The sequence below is a fragment of the Euprymna scolopes genome, chromosome 26, assembly GCF_053919585.1.
Source record: "Euprymna scolopes isolate OS-2025 chromosome 26, ASM5391958v1, whole genome shotgun sequence".
NCBI classification, from domain to species: domain Eukaryota; kingdom Metazoa; phylum Mollusca; class Cephalopoda; order Sepiida; family Sepiolidae; genus Euprymna; species Euprymna scolopes.
Window position 1 is genome coordinate 97,875,984 of NC_136507.1, and position 26,286 is coordinate 97,902,269.

The following is a 26,286-nucleotide window of genomic DNA, read 5'->3' on the forward strand; positions in this document are numbered from 1 at the left end:
TACCTGAGAATTTTTTCAAACTCGTCTGCCTAACATTCACAGGCAATATGAACTGGAACAAATAGATTATGAACATTGCGAATGCTACTTCCCTTTATTGAGCTAGAAGATTACTCATACCTGAGAGGCCAATATTCGTCCAGGCCGAAGTATTGTTGCCATATCTGGGCTGGTGCATCTCCCACTAGCCTCTCCCTCTTGGATAGGGTCCAAAAAAAGTCTTCAGCCCCACTTTGTCAACTAAACTCCAATCCCTGTCCCATTGCCGCAATGTTGCATCTCCATGCCTGTTTTAAAAATATTTTAATGAAATGTACTCTGATGAGCTTGTTGCACTTGTGTCCCCTCAACGTACATAACCCCAATAAACCTGCTTAGCAACAAAATCACACCTCTTTACTATTGAGGTCCCTAAATGTCAGAAAGCTTTCTATTCTAATAATTTATTCCTTTGAACAGCGAGACTTTGGAATTCCCTTCCTGCTACCTTCTTCCCTGATTGTACTGATATGCAGAAGTTTAAATGTAACATAAACCAACATCTTGTTAATCTTTCCTAGGCATGGTCCTACATAGAAGCCCCTTACAATATGCCTTCTTAGGGGTGAAAATGAGTCTAAGTTTAACTCCTTCCGACTCAACCTAGTTGGTACAACGTACAACCCTGGTTGTTAACCTGAGTATTTTCGAGCTGAACCCTTTATCCAGTCTTTTGATTCCACTCTTTCCATATTCCATGCCTTTCAGATACCAAGCAAAGTCAGTTTTTTTTTTTTTTTCTTAACTTCCTTTTCCATGAATTGAACTCATAACCTATAAACCAAATTCACTTTCCAATATTTCTTAAATAATATTTTATCTACATGCAGTAGAACAATCTAGGGTGGTTTGGCGAAGGCAGGGGAGGGGGGAGGGTTATAAATTTAGTTTGATTATTTACTTGTATTGCATGGTTTTATTATTATATTATGATATACAATTATTTCACTATATTTCCATTTGTTCACTTTCTGGGATTTATAATCGTAACGTTTAGATTGTGATTGTTTGGTTAATGACAAGTTCATATAGGCAAAAACATAAGTAAACTAAAAATGTATAAGTGATAAAAATGTCTGTTGATTCTTTGGAAATAAAAAATCCAACTCAGACTCCTAGTATTCTTATAAGTTCAACTGGTGACAATTTTTTTTTGTTGTTTTATTTTAATAACAGTATTTAACGAGGAACTATTTTGACCTCAAATCTATTTAATACAACGCATCTAATCCAAAGGAAAACATGTTTGAAATGTGTAAATGTTACAAGGAGCATGATTTTCACAAAATGGAGTCTTATGGGATGCTGCCATGTTTTTTTTTATTTTTGGTATTGCTTGAGATGAAGTATTTTAAAACATCTTTTTTCTATTTTCTATTACTGTGTAATACCAAATCGATTTTAATTGCAAACCATTTTTAAAAAAAATATAAATATGCGTGTGTGTGTGTGTATGCATCTATCATCGTATTATGAATAAACTGTTTAACCCTTCAAACTCATCATTTATCAATCACTTGCCTATGTTCACATTCAATGTTCTGTGCTTACATAGAGATACAATTAATTCAACTAGGGAGTTTTATCCTGGGCCCCTAAAATCAACAGAGATTAGACCATTTTCGTAGTGATCCGGTCCCTGTTAATTTTACCGTGAGAGTTTAGTTCTGTGCAGTTCTAGGAGGTCCACCCTCCTAGGCTTTGACTTCTCTCTTTGAGAAAGGATTAGTTTATTGCTAATCGCCTGAGGCGCCGTTACCGGGTAATGCCAACGGGGCTGCCCAGGCACTTTTTGTAGATCAGAGTGCCCCTCCTCTGGGGCGCTGACTTCGCAATCCCAATTTCCGACCCTGGTGTCTAAGTTCTTGCAGTGGGAGAGAATTAAATAACTTTCATAGGCTGCTTTTCTGGAATTCATGAACACAATATTTGGCATGAATTATATGGTATGTTCTGTGCTGATAATATTGTTATTATATATATTCAAGCCCAATGGCGCAGTGGATAGAGGCGTTGAATCACTACAATTTCAAGTGAGCATTGTCTCTAGATAGCGGTTTCAATCGTACCCAAAGCAAACTAGAGGATTATTTGACTAAAAACGTGGTAAGGCAACAACTATGGAAAGCAATAATTACTGGGGATACAATTATGAGACTCAGCTTTCCTATCCCATTGTGGTTAATCACCTGAAGAAGGCCAGAGGATGAATTGGCCGAAATGTGGTGAAACAACAACAACTATGAAGCTGGAGATAACAGTCCGCAAATAAATAAACAAATACCGTCATTGTTATTTCTTAATTATAATCTCTACATAGAGTAAATAGACAATTCCTATTCTTCAATTTTAAGTAAATTATTCTCCTTGCTGATTGTTATTTTTAGGTGATTATTTAAAATGTTTCATATCAGCAGTTGTCTACGCTAGACTATTGGTTCGTATATTATAGTTTATGTTTATACTTGCTCTACTTCATCGGTTACAGTATGCATGGATCGTTGCGTTGTGTATCCTTCAAGTATTCATCTTTATCTAGTATAATACTTAAACTCATGAGTTTGCCAAGAAAATGTAAACGATTGTCTATTGTTTTACGTTCCGTTTGAAATTTACCAGTGTGAGCATCTATTATATAAAGAGTAAGTGTGTTTATGTCCAGCTAATAATTTGAAAAATACACAATAAACACCTACAAAGTTGGTATTTTTCAATCGGTGTAACTCTTGATGTATAATATCTAATATTAAGGAAAAAATAAAAAGATTTATTATTTAGGGTCAAATAGCTGTTTATATCATTTAATGTTATCAAGACATACTCACCTTTTAATGTTATCATGAAAAGGGAAATAACTCTGATTTTTAAGGGTTATTTTTCTAATACCAGGTGGGGATGGGGTAAATGGAAGAAGGGTGGACAAAAAGAGGGACTGAAGTTATGTTAAACTTTTAACCTGGGCAATGCCAGATATCCCTGCTAATGCAATCATATGATTTAATTTAATCAAAAAGATATGAGTATGCATTATCAGAAGCATTTAATTATGTTTCATACTGTTTTTGTCATCTGTGCTACTGGACTTTCTCATTTTCTTCTGTATCTTTTTTTGTAATCTGTAGTCTTCTAGAAATTTTGGTCTAAACGCCTTAATCCACTGAATTAATTCCCAGGAGGTTATTATAATTATTATAAAACAAGCTGGCGATTACAACAGCCAAAACAGTTTTATTGTTGTTTTAGTAACCATGCATGGCAGCCATGTCTAACCAATCGAGATTCCACTGTCCAACTAACTATGGAATCAGCCAAGTCCCCCTCATTGTTGTCCAGATCTTCAATTTTCTATAAATATGCTTGTGCCACCCAGGCAGAAATGTATGGAGGATAACATTGCAAATTAATGATTTTTAATGTCAGTTCTTGTGGCATGTATTGACAAGTGGATCCTTTATCAGAGAGAACATGGCAGAATATTTAAAGAGGCAACTGTAGGGGAAACAGATGTTTACTTTTGATGTTTTCATTTCTGCATGATAATATACGGCATGCATAAGTCTCACAACAGAGTAGAACTAAGGATTCTTCTGTTGAATAAATTCACAAGATACTTTTGTGTGACAAACCCAAAACAGTATGTAAATGACAAGATGATGAAATCGTTTGAAACATGTGAATCACAGTATTTCATCTTGGAAATATCAAAAACTCCGCTTTTAATTTATACTAGCAGGATTCGTGTCCTGGCGTTGCCCAAGGTGGATGTAAAATAATTTAATTAAAATTATGCATTAGCATATTAATTTTGAAATAAAAAGTAAAATAACCCATTTCACTGTGAATAATTTAGGTGATTAAAATAGGACTTATCCATGTTTTGCCGTTGATCTAAAACATATATTAATTAAATGAAACATTTTTTTTATTTTCACCACAAAATGGTTTTTATCTCAATATAATATTTGCTACTGTTTTTTGTGTGCATTTTTGTGGAGCAGAAATTATTTTATGCTTAATTTTTTTAGATATAGTTAAAACAAAATTAAACTTGGTAAGCTATTAATGACAAAAACAAGAAACGGACTGACTATACTTATACATGTTTATTCATATAATCTTTATTTTCTCTCCTAAAAATGTTATTAATTATTTAAAGACTGTCTTTTTATTATTTAACAATTAAATATTTTATTTTTAAATTTTACTAATTATTTTAGCAATTTACTTTTTTATTTTTATTATATTATTTATTTTTATATTTATTTTTTATTTTATTAATTATCTAAAGACTTTATTATTCATTTGTTTTTTTTTGTGTTTTTTTTTTAATTTTGATTATTGATTCAACTTATGTTGAATTCAAGCTTTTTTATCCCTTATAAAAGATAAAATGCATTGAATAAATGTTAAAGATTTTATTAAAAATGTTTGATTGAAATTAAAAATGTTTTTATTAATTGTAACTATGGTGTTTTCATATTTGAATCCTAAAATATTTAAAATATTCGTTAATATCTACTTTTTTCTTCTTTTTCTACCTTGTCCCTTGGTTGAATAGAAAATGGTTAATTGATCCTGTTCGGAAACTGAGCCACAGCAAGATCGAAAAAGGAGGTCTTGAGAAACACACTGTGCCACCATTTGAACTGAAACCTGAACGCATAACAAAGAAGACTGTCACTCCTCTTTCGGCAGCAAAGGTAAAATATTCTTCTTTTTGTATATAATTTCTTTTTCTTCATTTGAGAACATTCATCGGTATCTTATTGCCAATATACAGGTGCAAAGGTGAAAAAAAATGTAAACCAATCATTAATAGGCTTTTATCATAGACTGGTTGTCAAGAAGGCAAACCTACTTTTCATGAAATTGAAATAGGTTTAGTCTTTGAAATAAAGATAGATCATGTGATCTTTAAAAAATGCAATTGCAAAAATTGTTGCAATTCCTGAATATCAAGTTTTGTAGCTCAAAGAAAATGCCTATATACAGTTTTTTTTGCATCTTAAATTCAATGAAATCTGCAGGAATTTATGATTTAAAATTATTAACCTTGAAAATGAAAAATTTTAAGAATAAGAAAATTATAATAAATAATTTGTACTGTTTTCTTATTGAGATAATAATGTATCTAACATAAAATTAAGTCGATAGGATTTTTCAAGTTAAACTTAAATCGTAATGCAGTTCACAAATTGATATTTGATTATATCTAGCCCATTTTTATTTATTATTGTTGTATCATGTTCTTGCACTAAACATTGCAACAATTTCTTTTTTCTTTCAGAAAATATATAGGAACATTTTCTTGTTTTTGTATACATTTATTTGCTTACCGTTTAGGGCACTTTGGGAAGTGTGTAATCATCTATTAGCTACTATTACTCTGAAGTCATTTATGATCAAGTGGTAGTACTGGTTAGGATTTAATCTATTAGTTAAATAGAATATGTGCCAGGCGCAACATCAAACTTGTCTGGTGTATGCCCCTTGTCTCACTATGTCACTGCTAAATCCACTTTTCATAGCTTGTTTTATCTTTTTTTTTCCTACCTGTTTTTCCAATCCTATCAACCACTCTAGGTCTTTCTACCTCCAACTGTCTTGGCTATGGGATAAAACAATTGTTTGTATTATTTGTTCTCATCTAGAATGTTATTTGCACAATGTGACAATCAATGTAACCTCTAACCATTTTCAGATGTATCTTGTTGAACTCTGGAGGGATGTATCTTGTTGAACTCTGGAGGGATGTATCTTGTTGATCTCTGGAGGGATGTATCTTGTTGATCTCTGGAGGGATGTATCTTGTTGATCTCTGGAGGGATGTATCTTGTTGATCTCTGGAGGGATGTATCTTGTTGAACTCTGGAGGGATGTCTCCGTTGAACTTGGGAAATCTGCACAGAATTTGGAGTGGAACTCTGTATTTAATCAAGGCGGGTAGCATGCTCTCATTCACAGTTGTATTTCAGGTGTTACTCACATTGAGGATTGAACCTTCAACCTCCAGAAGTTTGTAACTTTACAACTGAATTTTACCGAGTACTTTATCCACAATCCACAGATTTTTGCGACCAACATTTAAAATACAATTGGGAATTACTTAGAACTTCAACCCAGTCATGGCTGACAAATAAGAACATACTATCCCATTTATTAAATAAAATGTTCCGTTTGAAATTCTGTGCAAATTCCAGAGATCCACAAGATATCCCTGAAGGAGGTCAGAGGTTATATTGATCAAAACATTGTGAAAATAACACTCAAAATGAGAACAGTAGTCCGAACAATGCAAATGATATGAATAATCAATGCTTATCTAAAAAATATCCAGAAACATAAAAGAATTGTTTTTCTGCTTGTTTGTATTTTAACGTCAAACACGTCATTGTTTGTACGTGTATGGATAATGGATTCGTTGATGTTACCGTTTGTTCATAAACATCATTAAAAACAAACAAGGAGAATTGCGAATCATTCTAATTTGTGATAAAAATCAAAATGTAGACAGGTGTTGATTTTAGGGATAACCACCTTTTATTACCAACACACGCATTTATTAGTCGGCATTAATATTATTATTTTCTTTTAAACATCGTATCAAAAATTGTACTGTGATCATTTGCTTATCATTTCGATGCATATTATTTTTTGCGATGCAAACTAAAAGCAAAACAAGGATTAATGGATGGTCGACTCTTTTGAGTTGTTGTTTTTGTAAAAGGAAAAGTTATTCCCTGACAAAATCAAAACAGAAGCCAGGCCCTTTCTTGCGTACCACATACGATTATTGGGTAGGTAATATGGCAATACTTTCAATATAAACTTCTAAACACCTGTTGTTATTTTATTTCTTCTTCCCTCCCCCTCTCTTTTCCTCCCACCTCTCTCTCTCTCTCTCTCTCTGAAATATATATGTCAGAACTGTTACCTGACAGTTTTTTTAAATTTTTATTTGAAAGATTTAACCTATATCGTTCTTACTTTTAAAGTATAATTTTCCCAATTTGGTCAGTCTAACATTTAAAAACGTTTTTTTTTTTTTACTGCTGCAAGCAATTGTCACTGAAACATGATTTTAGACTGTATTATATATCAATCAGACACACTTTATGACAGAATTAGAGTTATATTATACTGTAATTTAATGTCAGTTTTGGAGGAAAAAATTTTTTTTACACGTTTTTCTTGGGGGGGGGGATTCAAAGTATACTTGAACGAATTTAAGTCATTCATTCATATCTTTTAAATCAGATTTTTTTTATTGTTGAAATTGGTTTCCATGATATCTTTCTAGTTAGAATTATTTCCAAAACTTTACCTTAAAAAAACTTACAGAAACACCATTTTGGACAACTTGCATGATTCATGCAACTGATATGCTCTGCTTTTCCTTCTCAATTACTTAATTGAGTAATCGAGAAGGCACGGCATAGTGTTTCAGTTACGTGAACCATGTAAGTTGTCTAAAACAGTGTTTTTATAAGTTTTTAAGGTAAACATCTGATGAGTATGTGACTAAATATGCAGCAATAACATAATTTTGCAAACTTGTTAGCTGCAAAACAAAGTAAGGGATACTTTAGGAAAAGTAAAAAATAACCGAGAAAACTTGTTATTTGTAATTTGGAGAATTATTATACTACATTATATATGCTCTGAAACCCAGTGAAAAGGCATTGATTAAACTCAGGCTTTTTTTTCAAAATTTACAAAATTTTTATAAAAAACCTTTTCAGTATAAAAATTTATGAGATGGATTTTTTTTAATCCATTACGATTGGTATATACAAACTGTGTACATGTCAAGTAAATGATTAACCTATATATATATATATATATATATATATATATATATATATATATATATATATGGCATTATGTTGACATGTCGGTTCTCGTCAGATCACCAAAGTTAAGCAACATTAAACCTGACTAATACTAGATAGATGACCATTTAGTAATTCTAGGCTCTGTATGTGCTCTTCACTGATTTCGACATTGTTTCCAGTCGGTGTGAACCTCCATTTGCCACTGGTATGTAACAATGCTAACTCAGAAGAGTTGTGGTTGGGATTGCACAACTCTTACCACAAAAATTCCATGTGCAGGCACTCTTACAGTGAGTATAACAAGAGAGAGATAAAGGTTTTTATTTATACAAACATTATTTGACCACATTTATAAAACGTTTCCGTCACAGCTATAAGAAACTAAACCTTTTCAAGCCTAAGATCTTTTCTTTACCTTTTCATTTGCTGTGACTGAAACATGTTTTGCAAATATGTAGCCAAACAATGTTTATTTAAATAAAGTTTTATAGTTATTAGACAGCTGTTTTTACTTATTGAGAACTCTTCTATATAAACATAGTAAGGATTTTGTGATTTTTTTTTATATACCTTTGTACTGTAGCTGCAACCCTTACCTGCACAATGTGAGAAAGAGAGAGGAGGAGGAATAATTTGTGTCTTTTCTCTTTATATTGCTGATATACTAAACGTTTAGTGCAGTTTTATGTGTTTTATTTATTGAAATTATTGACTTTATTGATTAATTCTTTAGGCATATATAATGTCAAACTTAGAAATAGTTGTGTGTGTGTGTGTTGAGAGAGGGGAGGGGGCATATCATGTACAACAAGGTATACCTGTTATTTACTAAGCTGAGGAACCAACCGATGCCACTCAATGTGAAGTAAATCCCCTTCACTTTTAACATGTGATTAATTTCTTCACTTGTTAACACTGACAGCAAAGTTGTTTTTTTTTTGTTTTTTTTCTTATATATAAGTCACGGTTTTGTATATTCACATTTTCTATTCATTTGACAATGATATCGATGTACTTTGAGAAAAAAAAAAAAAGAAATCATTGATTGCAAGTAGAAAAATAAAATTGCGTACCATCCGTCACCAAGTTGAGGTTATTTCCCCATAAAATTTCAACCTGTATGTTGGTATTAGCTACGATTTGTGTATCACATCAGATATTTCATGTGGTATATCAATATAATTTATTTATGTATTGACCCTGCCAGGTAATATAAGTTTTATTTTATATATTCATAAGATAAATGTTTGTAATTCTAATTGTCTGTGTGCACATATATGCATATGTGTATAAGTGTGTGTGCGTGTGTGTGTGTGTTTGAGGTGCATTTTTGTTCAGAGAGATCGTGCATTCAATCCAGTAAAATTTACAGTATTTATCTAACAGTGTTCAATATCCAATAGAGCCTTATATATGTTTTATGTAATTGTTGTACAAATACATTCATGTGTATCACTGGTAAATACACAAATATATTTAGTGGATTAAATACATATTTATATAATTAAATATATATATATATATAATTTTGTGTATGTATGTGCGTATGTATGTATAAACTTTATAAAGTTAGGTATGTTTATATATTTATATGTACAGGATTTAATATTAAGCTAATTAACTGATCATTAAGAATTTTTAAAAGCACCTGCTAGCGTAAGTGGTCCAACTGTGGGCTAAGGTGGAAAATGATCATGAAATTTCAGGTAGGTTCAATTTTTGCGAAATTTTAATTAATAAATATTCACCAAATTTCAGTTTCTTTGAACTATTTTAGAGTGTATTTAGATTCGAAAATGAAAATATATATTAAAGACACATATGAAACAACATTCCATAAATTAGAATATTTTTCTTAAAACCTTTTTAGAGGGATGCGAGACCATTGTTTTTTTTTTTTTTTTTTTTTATAAATCAGCTTCTACTTTGAATTCAGAACAGGGTTTTTTTTTTTTTTTGTTTTTTTTTTAATTATAACTAGAGCTGTGACAACAGAATATTCTTTTCATTATTTTGACTCTCGAGTATATATCCAACACAGTTAATCAACTGAGAACCCCATCACTCTATATAAAATCATACCAGATATCAACGGATACGCACTCGAGTCAAAATAATGAAAAGAATATGCATTTGCCTAATTACAACAAAGATTGATTTCTGCCGAATCACTAGCATTTTATTTTCTATTTATTTGACTCAATCGAGAGATAGGGATTGAAAAGACCATAAGGCATGTTTAAATTTGCATTAGTGATTATTTTCACTTTTATTATTAAAAATCAATTTCTCAAGTATTTCATGTAGCAAAATAATCGTGACCTGGCACAGTCAGCTAGTGTATATATAGTTTTTTTTTTTTTTTTTTTTTTTTTTTTCGACTTACAATTTTTATATTAAGTAAATTGAACTGTTTCTATTTTCTTCAGTTGAGAACTGATTTCTTCTATGGAAAGCAACCATTTATTAAGTCGCTTGATGAGGACTTCTTGTTTTAACTGACCATTTGTCCAAAAAATTAGCATGTCTAGTATTGTGACCATGTAAATTTGTTTATATTAATTAAAATATATTTTACTCTTTTTTTTTTTTTTGAGCACTCTTAATAATCTCGTTAAATTCATTAGTTATTACTCTTACCTTTTAACCTGGTTAAGAAAGAGGACATGTTTATTCATCCTGAACTGAGTCTTCTAGCTAAACAGTATTACTAACCTAACACTAAATCTATCCATTTTCACACGCATTGATGACAAGAACCCTGAAGGTTAAACCTCGATGTGACTATGATCTGATTTGCATGAATGAGAATAGAGCAACCGTGTCGAATGTCAACTGTGACAAAAGTATGAGGACGTCCTAAAAAGCGGAGTGGCTAATGCTTTAGTCATTTGTATCGACCAATTTTCTTTTTCACGTTGGCATGAATCATTTTCATTTTGGTTCGGATTTTTTTCTCAAATGAAGATGATTAACATTTAAAAAAAAACAAAACAATTATTATAAATAAAATTAAGATTGAAAACGAATAATATCATTAAAATTAAAAAAAAATAGAAATATTTACTGCATTTACCCCCCCCCCCCGCCTCTTTTATATATATCTTCATTGGAAGTATAATTTCCATTTAATTTTAACGTACAATTACAGTTTAAAACTTACAAGTAACAAGGAAAAAAGAAAATTTATGTCATATATCCACATGCCACTCAGCACTGGCTAGTCGGAAAATGCGCTTAAATATATTTTGATTCATGCAAATTTTCTATTTATTTAGAGCTAATTCTCTATTGATATTGTACCCAATATATAATATTGTACCCAATATATAATATTGTACCCAATATATAATATTGTACCTAATATATAATATTGTACCCAATATATAATATTGTACCCAATATATAATATTGTACTCAATATATAATATTGTACCCAATATATAATGTTGTACCCAATATATAATGTTGTACCCAATATATAATATTGTACTCAATATATAATATTGTACCCAATATATAATATTGTACCTAATATATAATATTGTACCCAATATATAATATTGTACCCAATATATAATATTGTACTCAATATATAATATTGTACCCAATATATAATGTTGTACCCAATATATAATGTTGTACCCAATATATAATATTGTACTCAATATATAATGTTGTACTCAATATATAATGTTGTACCCAATATATAATATTGTACTCAATATATAATATTGTACCCAATATATAATATTGTACCCAATATATAATATTGTACCTAATATATAATATTGTACCCAATATATAATATTGTACCCAATATATAATATTGTACTCAATATATAATATTGTACCCAATATATAATGTTGTACCCAATATATAATATTGTACTCAATATATAATATTGTACTCAATATGTAATATTGTACCCAATATATAATGTTGTACTCAATATGTAATATTGTACCCAATATATACTGTTGTACCCAATGTATAATGTTGTACTCAATATATAATAGTGATTTCAAGTTTTAACAAAATAATGGACTTGGGTGCCATTAGCTAAAATTGAAGCCAAAACATATAGTTCTTTAGCAGTATTCATTACCATATGACCTAAGGACACACTGATATCGAAACTTAAAAAATTAACTTACTTAAACATTTAAATGTATATTTGTACATGCGTGGAGAATTCAAATTTAGTCAACTGACACCTACCAAGTTTCAACTTTTCAATTTTGATCCCTTAGCAGCTGGCCAATAACCAAATTTGTTCCACGGTCTGAATCCCGTGTATATCAAGTTTCAAGTTCGCAGCTCAAACACAGACAAGGTCACGTTTACGTTTCTGAATTTTTTTTAGATGAGGAGTGGTTATTTGTATTAATTGGATACGCTGGACGATGTAACCTCCAACTTTCTTCAGACAAGATACACCTGAAGAATGTCAACTGAAATGTTATGTAAAATAACACTCGACATGAGAACAATAAGCTGAAGAATCCAAATAATACGAAAAGTAATCTCTCTCTCTCTATATATATATATATGTATATATATATATATATATATATATATATATATATCGAAATATTCGATATGTGTGTGGGGTGGAGAGGACTCCCAAAAACCCTGTTAAGGCAAGACCGTCTTAAAAGACTTCTTTATAACGAAGGCCACGGTTAAGGCAACCCCTCTGGGTGGAGCAAATCTCTGATTTAAAAAAAAAAAAAAAAAAAAAATACATAAAGCGGGAGACCAGTACCCGCATTAAGCTGGTCTGCAGTTTGATTTGTTACTGGCTATCTTGCTCATGCTTGTTGCTGGATCTCGACATTTTGAACCGAGAGAGAGACTTAGCTGTCGTACAAAGCTAAAACTCTGTAACATCATCTTTGTATAGATACTTCCTCAGGCATTTGTCTATAAAAATTGTCCGTGGCGATGGAAAAAGTGTCACGTGTGTAGCCCTGAAATGCTGGAAGCATGTAATAATTGATCTGCCATCATTCTATATATGCATATGTGTATGTATGTATGTATGTATGTATGTGTATGTATACCTATTTTTATATGTATGTATATATGTATGTGTGTATATATTTTTATTTATTTATTGTGTATACATGTTTGTGTGTTTGTATGTATATACGTATATATATTTGTGTATATGTATATATGCATATATATGTGTGCGTATAGGTGCATATATATGTATGTGTACGTATATGTAGGTAACTTTATGTGTATGTATATGTGCATACATGTATATGTATGTGAATATGTATGTATATGTGTGTATGTATTTGTATATGATCGTATATGTGTGTGCATGTGTGTATGTATATGTTTGTATGGATCTGTGCATGTGTGTATGTTTATGGGTATGTATGTGTGTATATGTATATATATATATATGTATGTATGCCAAGGACCGTCCTCAATGTCATGTCTGCTTGAGCGTGTGAATTCGCTGGCAGGACTAAAAAAAAAAGTTATTTTCGGCTCATGGACTTTCAGTGACTGAGGGAGTGGCACTCGTCTGACAAGACGTTGCAATCATCATATATATGTATGTATGTATATATATAATTCTGGCCCTATATGGCATAATTATGTTGACACACCAGTTCCTGTTAGATCATCAAAGTTAGGCGACTAAAAGGCCAGGTCAGTACTAAAATCGGTGACCATTTGGGAATTCCAAGTGCTATATGTGCTCTCCGCTTACCCTGGCATTGCTTCCAGTTGTCCTGGAAGCAATACCAAGGTAAGTGGAGAGCAATACCAATTCAGGAGAAGTGTCTTTGGGGATTGCACAACCCTTGCCTCACAATTTCATGACCAGCTACCTTTACAGGGCATATCCATTGTCTCTTTCAAGACTGAACAGAGGCTTCCAATTCCAATTCTGGTCCTTCTCTTCTGATAAAAAGCATTTAGCTTCTAAATTCTATGGTGTAAAGGTTTTTCTTAATTTTCCCCATAACTTTTCCTTATTGCTTTGATGATATAATAAAGTTTTATATAACTTATATTCCTCATCTTTCATTTAATATTGTTTTGCTGTGTTAAAGATTTACACTTTGATAACACACACACATATATTAGTCAGAATCAGGAATTGAAAAAAAAAAGATCTTAACCTTTTGGGATATCAGAATCAGAAAAATTTGTGTTTTCCAATGACAAAAACAATTCTGTTCATTGTTTTTATTTGTTTATTATTTATGATTTTAAACTATGAGTAAAACTAAAATCTATAGATCTTTTTTATTAGTATAATTCTAAATGATATGTACATATTTCATGGTTTCTATCGTAACTTTCCCTTCAAAATTTATATATTTAGAAATTGAAAAGAATCAGAATCGGTAATTGTATCAGAATCAGGAAAAATATTTGAATCATCTCATCATTAATCTATATATCTATAAAAGTGAATGTGTCTGTGTGTATCTGTATGTGTGTGTTTGTATACATTTCCCTTTGCAATAACTCTGTCAATTTTCAGTCTAAAGACTCGAAATTTGATATACAAGGTGCTGAGATTTGGGAAATCTATGTGATTGGTTGTCGGCCAGAAATTTGGCTGTTAAGGGATCAAAGTTCAACGATTTGACCTTTGAGAACTCTACCAAACTCCTCCGACAATTTTGGGTCTAAACACTTGAAATTTTAAATAAAGGTTCCTTGAACATGGATCTAACTTAATAACTTGATTTGAGCCCAAAACAATAAATTTTAAGGGATCATAGTAGGGGGTCAAAGTTTTAAAAAAAAATTGACCGCTTTTTTTTTTTTTTTTTTTGCTCAACATACACCTCCAAACACCTGGCCAACGCCGGGCTGAAATGCTAGTGTATATATATATATATATATATATATATATATATATATAGTGTGTGTGTGTGTGAACATATATGTATAAAAAAAAAATAAGCTTTATCTACCTGGCATTCAGTGAAGTCATTTAAGTTTTACTTTTTATTTGTTTGCATATTTTTTTAATTCAAGGGAGACAATTCCTGTTATAGGCCTAAAACTAAGAATCCTCACCATACTATGTATCACCTATATTTAAACTATAAAACTTCGTCATGATCAAATGTTTCCTCTGCATCCTTCTGAATGTGATCTCTCATTTATTAACTCCCTTAAAGACCACCCATCTTTCACTAGTTTATCTCTTTTTCTGTACCTTTACGCCATTCCTTTGGGACATATTTTGCTCATCCTACACTCTTTTGTCAAGTTTTATCTTTTCTAAAACGTTTCTTATTTTAAGATCCGGTAATTTGACTCTACAGATGGATTTGAGTATGTTTTCTCTGTTTAACCCTCTTATGATAATAGAGCACTATTGGTATATCATGTGTGTTAATAATCTTAGCTTTCATTAGATATAAATGTAGAATAAGCAAGTCCTGGATATATCCAGTGGTGAAGCCCCAGCTTGCGGGCTTTGGGGAGTGTGGAGCCACCCTTTAATTGCCATTGCTCCCAGGTCCACTCTGACCCAGAGTGGTAGTACCTGTTAGGGTCCCAACTATGGGTTGAATAAAAACCGACTTGAAAACAACAAATATATTCTATTAAAAAAGTTTTTTTCAAAATCTTTGGATTCAGCATTAAATAACCCCAAAAGGGTTGATATGCTGTAAAACAAAAACAACCAAACCAAACCCACCCTGAGAATAAGCAACTTCTTGTTAGAAGCTACCCATCTAAGATTTACTCTTTTTTTTTATTATCTATTTATTTATTTTTTGTTTTAAGTAAAACAAAAAAAAAAGTGGGGGAGGGGAGTGTTTTCTTGTATAAAAAATATATCAGATTAAATGTACACTTATTAATGTCTGGTTGTAGTTTTAACTTAGTGCCAAATAAAGAAAAAATGTTATCATTCAAGCTTTTTTCTTTTTTTTTTTTGATGGCTAGTAAATGTTAATTATGTATTAAGGTTGGGAGATGGAAGTTATATTTTTGAGTGTGGATGACATGTCTTCAGTCTCGTGGAAAATTGTGTCCTTTAGAACTTTTTTTAATTATTTGCATCATCATCATTATTTTGTATGTGCTGCATGAAAGGAAATCATTTGCATGAGTAATGAAGCATGGTATGAAGACTATGCTGTTATTTGTGAAATTAAAAAAAAACATGTATGTTATTTTTGAAGGCTGAATTGATTTAAAAAAATTTTTTTATATGTATATAAGCGAGATCAGGCACAGATTAAAAAGCAGGTGAAATATCCTGATAGATGTTACTTGAGGTAATACTTTCAGGGTGATCCTAGTCAAAAAAAAAGGAGAAGCTCAATATTTAAGAATAGAGCAATATATAAGTTTAATGGTTCAAGTTAAATTCTGAAAATCAAAATATAACACATATATTCGAGTTAAGAATTTATTGTTTGACAAAAGGAATATATAGAAGGGGGTTATGTTTAATTTCTGGGTTTGTATTACTGTACATATAGATTCGAAAAAGTTGTCAAAAAACAAATATATAACAAATAAATGTTATCAAAGGCAAGATAAGTTACTTTTCTACCAAACTGGATATATTTTTCGTATTTTTATTCAATGTAACATGTTTATTCAGCTCGAAAACCATACAGTGTTTACCGATGTATTGGAAAATTCAAGATGGCGTCTGACTCCCTCTTTAACACGGTAAGTTTGGGAAAAGGTGTTATAAATAAAAAACTAGACAAAATACTATTAAAAACTCGCTCAATATATGTTACCGTGACATAGCTTGACATATATTCAGCGGGTTTTTAATAGTATTTTGTCTAGTTTTTTATTTATAACACTATTTCCCAAACTTACCGTGTTAAAGAGGGAGTGAGGCGCCATCTTTAATTTTCCAATACATCGGTAAACACCGTATGTTTTTCGAGCTGAATAAACATGTTACATTGAATAAAAACATGAAAAATATATCCAGTTTGGTAGAAAAGTAACTTATCTTGCCTTTGATAACATTTATTTGTTATATATTTGTTTTTTGACAACTTTTTCGAACCTATGTGTACAGTAATACAAACCCAAATTCCTTAATCCATGGATTTTCAATAATGGCTCATATCATCAGAGGAAATGAAATGCGGTTAGCGAAATTTTCAGCTGTGAATAGACACGTATTTTGCTTTTCAGCACAAATATTGAAAAAGTTTTTTGGGTGGTGAATAATAATTATATGAAAATAATTATAGGAAAAGGAGTTTCATACAACCTGGGCAGTCCATTATCGGAAGGAGTATGATCTCTTCCGGGGTATTATTGCCAGATAGGCAGAATATTGGTCCAGGGGAGAAGGCAATAATCCCATATAACAAGAATGCATGGTTGCTCCATTCCATACTGATTTTCCAAAGGGTATACGGAGTGGCCGTATTTGTTGGTGAGTTGAATATGTTTTGGTAGATGTGATCCAAAGTCTTTTTAGATCTAGAAACAGTGTATCAAATATTGGATGAATGTTCCATTCCATTGTATATATTGCCGTCGGTGATGGAATTTGAATGTTGAATTATATATGCATATCTATGGTGTGATGAACCTCGAAAATGAATTCTTAACTCGAATATATGTCTATATTTTGATTTTCAAAATTTAACTTTAACCACTAAACTTATATCTCTCAACCCTTTTCAGCTTATTTTATAATTCAATGCTGAATTTAGTTCTGTTAATCTCTTAGTAGTCGTAATGCTTAAGGTTTTTAATATTTAATGCTTAAGGTTTTTAATATTTTCATTTATTTAATCATGCTTTAAAGGCATGTTTTTTTTATGGTTAATTTGTTTTGTCGATGTGTATTTTGTAAAAGAAAATCGTCTATAAGTGATAAAATTTTATTTAAAACATTGATGCAACCCTGACAGGTACTATCAATCCATGTCCGAGTGGATCTTAGAATAATCCACACTCCAAAAAGATTCTAAATTTGGACTACACCATTGAATACAGTTTCTGCCGTGTCCAGCTAGGGATTTTTATCCTGGGCCCTCAAAATCAAGAGATTAGACCATTCCTGTAATGATCAGGGCCCCTGTTGATTTTATGGTGGGAGTTAAGTTCTGTGCAGTTCTACGAGGGCCACCCTCCCAGGCTTTGCTTTCTTTCTTTGAGAAGGAGTTAAAGGCTTTCTTCAGTCTTGACAGACTATGGATACCCACGGTAAGGGTGCCTGCGCATGAAGTTTTTATGGCAAGAGTTGCACAATCTCCAATCACACCTCTCCTGAGTTGACATTGTTGAATACCATAGGCAAGTGGAGGTTCAGAATGACTGGAAACAATATCGAGATAAGCGGAAAGCACATTGAGTGCCTAGAATTCCCAAATGGTCACCCATGTGATACTAGCCAGACTCGACGTTGCTTAACTTTGGTGATCTGACGGGAACCGGTGTGTCAACGTGATCGTGCCGTACATAAGGGGTTAGTCTATTGCTAATTGCCTGAGGCACCCTCACCGGAGAATGCTGTCAGACTAAATACCTTCTGTCATATCCAGAATGATTAGAAGTTTAGGGTTATCTTATTTGATAGCGTATGAAAATAAGGTGAACAGAAAAATGTAGAAAAGAAAAAAATGGATGTGAGTGTAATCGGGTTAAACACTTTACCCAAGCATGTCTGATTCATGTTTTTTCCAGAACAGATTTGACTTATACATACATACATCCTCCATTTTCTATATTCATGTCCTCCTACCCCATGCATTCCCCTTTTAGAACTCCCTCCATTTTAATCATTACTACTGCTCCCCTCTAGCCGCAAAACAACCTCTTACGGCCACTCCATCTCCCTACATTTTGTTTTTTCATCCTTATGTTTTATAGTTCATCTATCATCCCTCTGTTTTATTTTTATTCTCCATTTCCAATCTAATGTATCCTAAGCTAGACGTTGCATTTCTCTTTATCTGTAACCTTTCTTCTCCTTACTGATGAAGCATTAGACTTTGAAATGCCTACTCATGAAAGCGTTTATAACCGCTCTTTCTGTATTATGTTTTTCCTTATTTAACTAATTAATAGATTTGGATATTCTTCTATTTACTTTATCTTGTCTTAAAATTCGTTTTATGTTCCATCCCCATATATTGAACTTCTTCTTATATCTTGATGTCTCTGTATATAGAATTTATCTATATTTTTAATTCCATTATATATATATATATATATATATATATATATATATATATATATATATATATATATATATATATATTAGTCGAGCAAGTCACTGCTCGACAAACAAAATACTTGCAGACTACTATTCCCTAATGATGCCGTAGGTACTGCTTGAAAAAACAAATTTTTAATTTTCTCGCCAAATATTTAATGAATTCCTTCAAATTACTGATATATATATATATATATATATATATATATATATATATATAAGATGTACTCAGCATTGCCCGGTATTAAAAATAAATGTAGTAAAAAAAAAAAAAAACGGGGAAAAAAAAACCCGGAAAGAAACTGAGACATGAGCATGCGAGTATTGTTTTTTCTAAACACTTCACATTTTTTAATTTATTTATTGCAAACTATTATCCTCATCTTTCTAAGTTGTTTCACAATGTTTCGGCCAACTATTCCTCTGGCCTGTGGCACAGTGGATAGAGACGTTGAATCTCAAAGCCGGTCAGAGGCTTACTTGGCCTAAAACATGGTGAGAACACTATCAATAATTCCCCCCACTCTTTATCTGTGCCTAAACCTAAACGTAGATTCCATGAACAAAGCTTCTTTCTTAGAACTGCACGCCTGTGGAATTGTCTTCCGTTTTCCTGCTTTCCGGCTGACTACAATATGGTTGTGTTCAAGTCTAACGTAAATAAGTTCTTGATGAGCCGTTCCATATAAGTTATCAAATTTACCAAATTTCATTACTAATGATTACTATATTGTCCAATTTCTACTGTACACTCTTTAACCCTTACCCTTGAGTGGCCTCTTGGCCTTGATAATGTGGTGGTGCCTGTGTAAAAAAAAAAAAAAACTATGGATGGCAGTAATTGCTGAGAATGCAGTTAGGAGATTCAGAGTTCCTATCCTGTCGCAGTTACCACCTGACGAAGGCCAGAGGGATAGTTGGCCGAAACGTTGTGAAACAACAATTTAAAAAGATGAGGATAATAGTCCGCAATAAATAAATTAATAAATAATACTCATCTCAATAATGAATTCTAATTAAATAATATATAGTTCACTTCTTGTAGGTAAAAAAAAAAAAAAAATTGAGCTGAGATCAAAATTAAAACATAAAGTCAATGAGTCAAGTATGATAACCATTAGACCAGCTTGTCACGCTCTTTAAAAAGTGTTTTCAAACCTAGTGAGAAAGTTGACAGATAAAAATCTGATGACCCTAATGATGAGTACTAATTTTTGAATTTTTACCACTTAGCAGCCTATTTTTTTGGATGAAAACAGATTAAAATTTTTCCGCATGTCTGAATATCATATATACCAAATTTCAAGTTTGTAAATCCAAAATCCTTAGAGTATATAGTATATATATGTGTCCTCACACACATTTTCACTTTTATAGATATACTAGCATGGGTGCCCGGCGTTGCCCGGGTGTTTGGAGGTGTATGCTGAAAAACAAAAAAAAGCGATCAATTTTTTAAACTTTGACCCCTATTATGACCCCTTAAAATTTGTTTTGGGCTCAAGTCGAGTTATTAAGTTAGATCCATGTCCAAAGAACCTATATCTAAAATTTCAAGTGTTTATACCCAAAATTGTCGGAGGAGTTTGGTAGAGTTCTCAAAGGTCAAATTGTTGAACTTTGACCCCTTAACAGCCAAATTTCTGGCTGAAAACCGATCACATCGATTTTTCCAAATACCCGGTATATAAAATTTCGAATCTGTAGACTTAAAATTAACAGAGTTATTGTGAAGGAAAATGTACACAGACACACAGACACGTTCACTTTTATAGATATATAGATTGATAAAATGTAAAAGATGGATGATAAGTTACACAAGGAAAAGTAAAAGAGAAAGAACAAAAATAGAAACCTCTTTAGGCCATAGCATTTCAAAGTTAAACTCTTCTCTTTAGAAGAGGAAAAGGGCCAGAATTATACAAAATGTAAATATAGATAAAAACTGGCTTAATAATGTTTAGATTTTAAGTGACAGTTGATGAGTAACATCATCTTGCTCCTCTTAACAGTATTGAGCCTTTTCTATCTTGATAAGTTTTTGTTAAAAATATACTTTTTGATAACCTGATTGCATATATATATATTATTATTTTTTTTTTTTATCTATTATTATAAAAAAATTTACAAGCTCGCAACACTGGACATGTTAATGTTTCGGACAGGTGGTCAGTTAAAAGTCGATTGTCAGGCAACTTAATAAATGGTTGCTTTCCACAGAAGAAATCAGTGTGTGTGTATATATATATATATATATATATATATATATATATATATACACACACACACGGATCGTCTATTTGGCTGCATTCTGTGTAATATCAAGAACGGTAGATCGAATATTGGACAGGTTATAAAAAAAAAGGGTAAGCAGGAGAGGAAAAATGGATTTCAATGTAGTAGGTATCAACACTTCATCCAAGAGTATCGGAGTCATTTTCCTGTCTTACTCTGAACGAATATGATTACAAATCGTACATGAAACTCTGGACATTTCGGATCAGAGTGGATCTGTGAGTAATGGTTACTAAAACGCAGTTTCATACTCTCCAAAGTTCCCAAATTTAGGTATCGTCACCAGATACACTGTATTTAGGAAAGAAAACGATGTTGCTTTCATCTTAATTATGTTCACAACGTTCCAAGCTTCTTCCGGTGCACCTTTCCGAATTTGGAAACTTTTTAGTTGAATTGAAAACTTATGCAGAAGTTCAAATTGAACTGTTTTATATCATCGATGGGATAGATTATTCTTGTTCAATCAGCCAACGGATAAAGGAGTTGATTAGCAATCAGTTTTAAGGATCTGGGAGGATGGAGAAACCGAGATAGAAAAACACCTGTAGACTTTCACTAGAAGTGCATCGAGGGCATTTGAATCCTGAGAAGTCGTATTGCCACTAAATTTCATAGAAAACTCTTTTCATCATTTTCGGCAAGGAGAATACAATGGTAAATTACTCTTGCAAGAACATAGTGATTTGCAATGGTTTTCTAAAGTGTGGAGAGCACTGGAAATCTGGAGAGACTTGTTGTCGCTTGCATCGCACAGAACACCACCTGTTTTTACCAGTGTGTGTAAACTCAGTGTATTTTAGATAATAAAATGTAGCAATTGTTATCATTATTACTAATTATGTTTTTTTCTCCCCTTACCCTCAGTTTTGATAATGAATAAAAAAAAAATCGATTTGAAATTATTTTTGTTTTTCTAACTGATTACATAATATTTTATAATGTCCAGTAATATATAAACTACCCACATCCCCCAAAAGGAAATGAAAAACAATGTACTCCGTATATTAACTTTGACATAGTATTCCCCTCGGTTTCCTCTACACCCCTTGTTCTTGGGAAGTTTTGCCGTGTTTTTCTTTTTTATTTCTTTTTTTTTTTCTCTTTTTTTGTCATTTTTACTTTTTCCTTTCCTTTTCTTTTTTACTTTTCCTTTTCTTTTTTACTTTTTCCTTTTCTTTTTTCCTTTTCCTTTTTTTACTTTTATTTTATTCAATGCTTCCATTTAGTAAAAAAAGAAAGAAAAAAGACACTCCTCTATAATGTATACATTCATTTCGAATGACACTTTGTGGTTTCACCTTTTTATGTGCTTAATGAACTTATGTGGTTGCTTCCTGCATTTTATATTGAAAAATACACACCAACGTTAACTTTTTTTTTTTACTGACATATTTACACAACTTTTTTAGACTTTGTATTACTTAGGCGTTTTTTAATAATACGTTTTATATACTTATTGGAGTACTTCAGCTGTGCATTTTTTTTAATATATACAAAAAAAAAATCTTGTTATGGGACGGCATGAATATTCATCTAGACCCCATATGAAAATGAATTCTAACAAGTTTATACGGAAAATATCAAAGCTTTTTTACCGGCGCAAGAGTGGATTTTACGCTATAAGCTCAGAGGTAAAATTATATTATTTTCCATTTAAAATATGAGGCCTTTTCATAACTTTATTGATTTTTAATTGACAACAATTATTCTGACAAACTTTTGTCTCAAATTATATTATTCCTTCATTAATTATTACTTACCTCATAAAGAAATTTATACCTTTAATAGTTTGGGGGAAGTCTCACGCATGCATTTTGTGTGTGTGTGTGTGTGTGAATAGTATTATAATCTTCAAAAAGCCTGCAAATTTTAATGTACTTTCGTCTCATAGAACCAAAGATATGACCATTTCAGTATTCGATTTGACTACTTGTGTGTGTATGAATATATATATATATATATATATATATATATATATATATATATATAAAATAAATACAAATTATATACATTTGAAACCAAAAAACAATGCATTATTACAAAATAAACAGACATTTATTTTGTTTGAAAATTATGTTGAAATTCTTAAGTATATATCGAGGCAAAAAAAAAAAAAACTACCGTAAAAACAACAAACGGACTTTTACTTTCTGATTATCTGCCCCAGCAACAGCATGGCAAACAAAAAAAAAAAGACGTACTGATGATGAGGCTTTGCCTCGAAATATATTTATGAATTTCAACATAATTTTCAAACAAAACAAATGTCTGTTTATTTTGTAATAATGCGTTGTTTTTGGTTTCAAACATATATAATATGTATTTATTTTATTCAAACTCAACCGGCGCTTCTAAGGATAAGAAATCTTTATATATATATATATATATATATATATATATATATTGTTTTGCTGTATCATAACTCGTCAGTGCCGCTAGACCAGCAACTACCTCAAGCCAGGATCAAACATCGACCACCCAAACGACAGTAGGCACTTTTAACCGTTACACTATTCAGCTGCTGCTATGCCGGGCAGTGAATTAACAATGTTTTGACATTGTCCAAATGCCTAAGCTCATATTGTTTACACAAAGAGCCTCATTTAATATGCTAATGGCAGTTTATATATCACTTCCCAATATGTTCAACTCATGTCTATATATCTATCTATCTATCTATCTATATATATATATATATATATATATATATATATATATATATATATATATACACCACCTTTTTTTGTCAATTTTATAAGTTCCGAATCTCAGCAACTATTGATCAAAATTTAACAAATGAAGATTTGTTGGAAAACTAATGATCTGAATTGTGTAGTAGGCTATGCGATATTTGCTCTTAGGGTCACACATTAAGGGGATCATCCAGAGCCTATTATTGGCACTTTTTTACAGCCATAAAATGTTTCAATCATAATCATTTGTTTTCCTAGTTTTGCATATAAATTACAAAATATCTAATATTTCTTGAAAAGCTTGATGGAGGGGAGACTAAAACTTGCTGCTGTGGTTTCAAAACAGCAAGGAGAGACTTTATTCCAAATATATCTCGTATGTTATATCTCCCCTCTTTTGTATTTATGCATAAAGTAAATTTCCCAGTGTATAAGGGTTATTTGATACTGGAGATATTCATAATCGTACACTATTTCCAAAATAGGGGAGATATAACATATGAGAAATATTTGGAATCAAGTCTCCTCTTTGATGTTATTTCAGATCATTTGAAACCATAGCAGCAAGTTTTAGTCTTTCCTCCATCAAGGCCAGAGGTTTTGGATATATATATAGAGAGAGAGAGAGCATTTTTTTCATTAAATAAAATAGACCTGCTATCAATAAAATAAATGTTACCAATAGTATTAACATGTTAATGTTAGTAAAGCTATTAAAATAATTAACCAATGAAATAAATAAACATGTTATATCAGTTTTTTTTTTTTATAAATTGTTCAAAACCCGTTAGATTAATCTATCCCTGACGATGAATCCAGAAGAATTGGAAAGTATTCATCCTTACAACAAATATGGCAATTACATCAGCCAGTTCCTGCCAGAAATAAAGACTGGTTTTCGGAAGCTGGAAATGATCAAAATATAATTAAGGCAGAAAACGTTTTTAATTTAATGAAAAAAAGAATATATATATATATATATAACACAGCACCTTTATGGGTATCTTAAAATCAGTTTGGTGTTAATTATCCCTGATGATGAATCTAGACTGATCTGAAAGTACTCAGGTCAACAGTGACTATGGCAACTATATCAGCCAGTTCTTGTCTTAAGCAAGAAAATTAAGACAATTGGAAAGAATCCAAATCAAAATACATAGACAAAAATTGTCTGTGTTATATTTAGTGAAACGCGCGCATGCACGCACGCACACACATTCTCTACAGAACCGTCTATTTTGATGCAGTTTGTGTGATACCAAGGACGATTAGGGATAGAGATCTCAAGTATTTTATAGGTTATCAAAATAAGATAATTTGAAGAAAAAGTAGAAAGGGCTGGAAAACTCTTTGCCTAAGGGTATCCAAGGTAGTTTTGTGTTTTACCCAGAACGTATTTGACATAAATAATACATGGGATTCTGACATTTTGGAATAATTTTGGAATAATTTTGGAATAATAGTGGATATGAAAATATTAGTAACTAAGAGAGGATTCCGCACTCCTCAATGCTCCCAAACCAGGGCCTCACAACCAGATACACTATAAGTTTATGCCATTTGTGTCTGATTTTAAGGAAAATATTATTAAATAGTATTAATTTTCATTGAGAAAAATAGACTTCATTCATTAAAGTGGCTAAAGCTACTTTTAGTTTTTCATGTGAGCCTGTCTTGTATTCCATTCCTGGTTCTTATCTTTCTCCTTTTTCCATTCTCTCACGTGGTTTTAATTTTGTTTTTAATTTAAAGTAAAGTCTTCATGGATTTCTGAAGAAATCTTCTGATAAAAGAGGCGAAATATATTAACATATAAAAAAAAGTTTGTTTTTTTTAGTTTTAAAGTCAGACCCAAATAGCAATTCATCTGACATATTGCTATTTGATTTGAGCTAGCCTATTCTTTTGTCTGTATTATTATAATGGGCATAATTCATTTCGATTTTTTTTGGCTGTTTTGTTTTTCTGAAAATAAATGGACATACCAAGTGTGGACGATATTTTTCTGCAAAAAAAATCTGCAAAAAATGAGTTTCATTTTGTAAAATTTCTTCATCAAACTTTAGTCATTTTGTCTTTATTACTTATCCTGTCAATTTCATTGAATGAACCTGATTTTAGCATTTATGACAGCTTTGGAATGGACTACATGTCTTGGCTACTGTCTTCTGACTTTGGTCTTCTTCAAAGACTTTATCTATTCTCATCCTTTGT

The 26,286-nt window shown here is 31.4% G+C and overlaps 1 protein-coding gene across 13 annotated transcripts in view; it reads left to right on the plus strand.

Annotated features, from left to right (window-relative positions):
• Positions 1–26,286, plus strand: part of LOC145248297 (kalirin-like) — an 858,283-nt gene that overhangs the window by 566,093 nt on the left and 265,904 nt on the right. For all 13 annotated transcript variants that reach the window (XM_080110176.1, XM_080110182.1, XM_080110183.1 and 10 more), the window contains one exon: positions 4,598–4,739. In XM_080110176.1, coding sequence (XP_079966302.1) covers positions 4,598–4,739 — 142 coding nt within the window. The remainder of the gene's footprint in view (positions 1–4,597; positions 4,740–26,286) is intronic.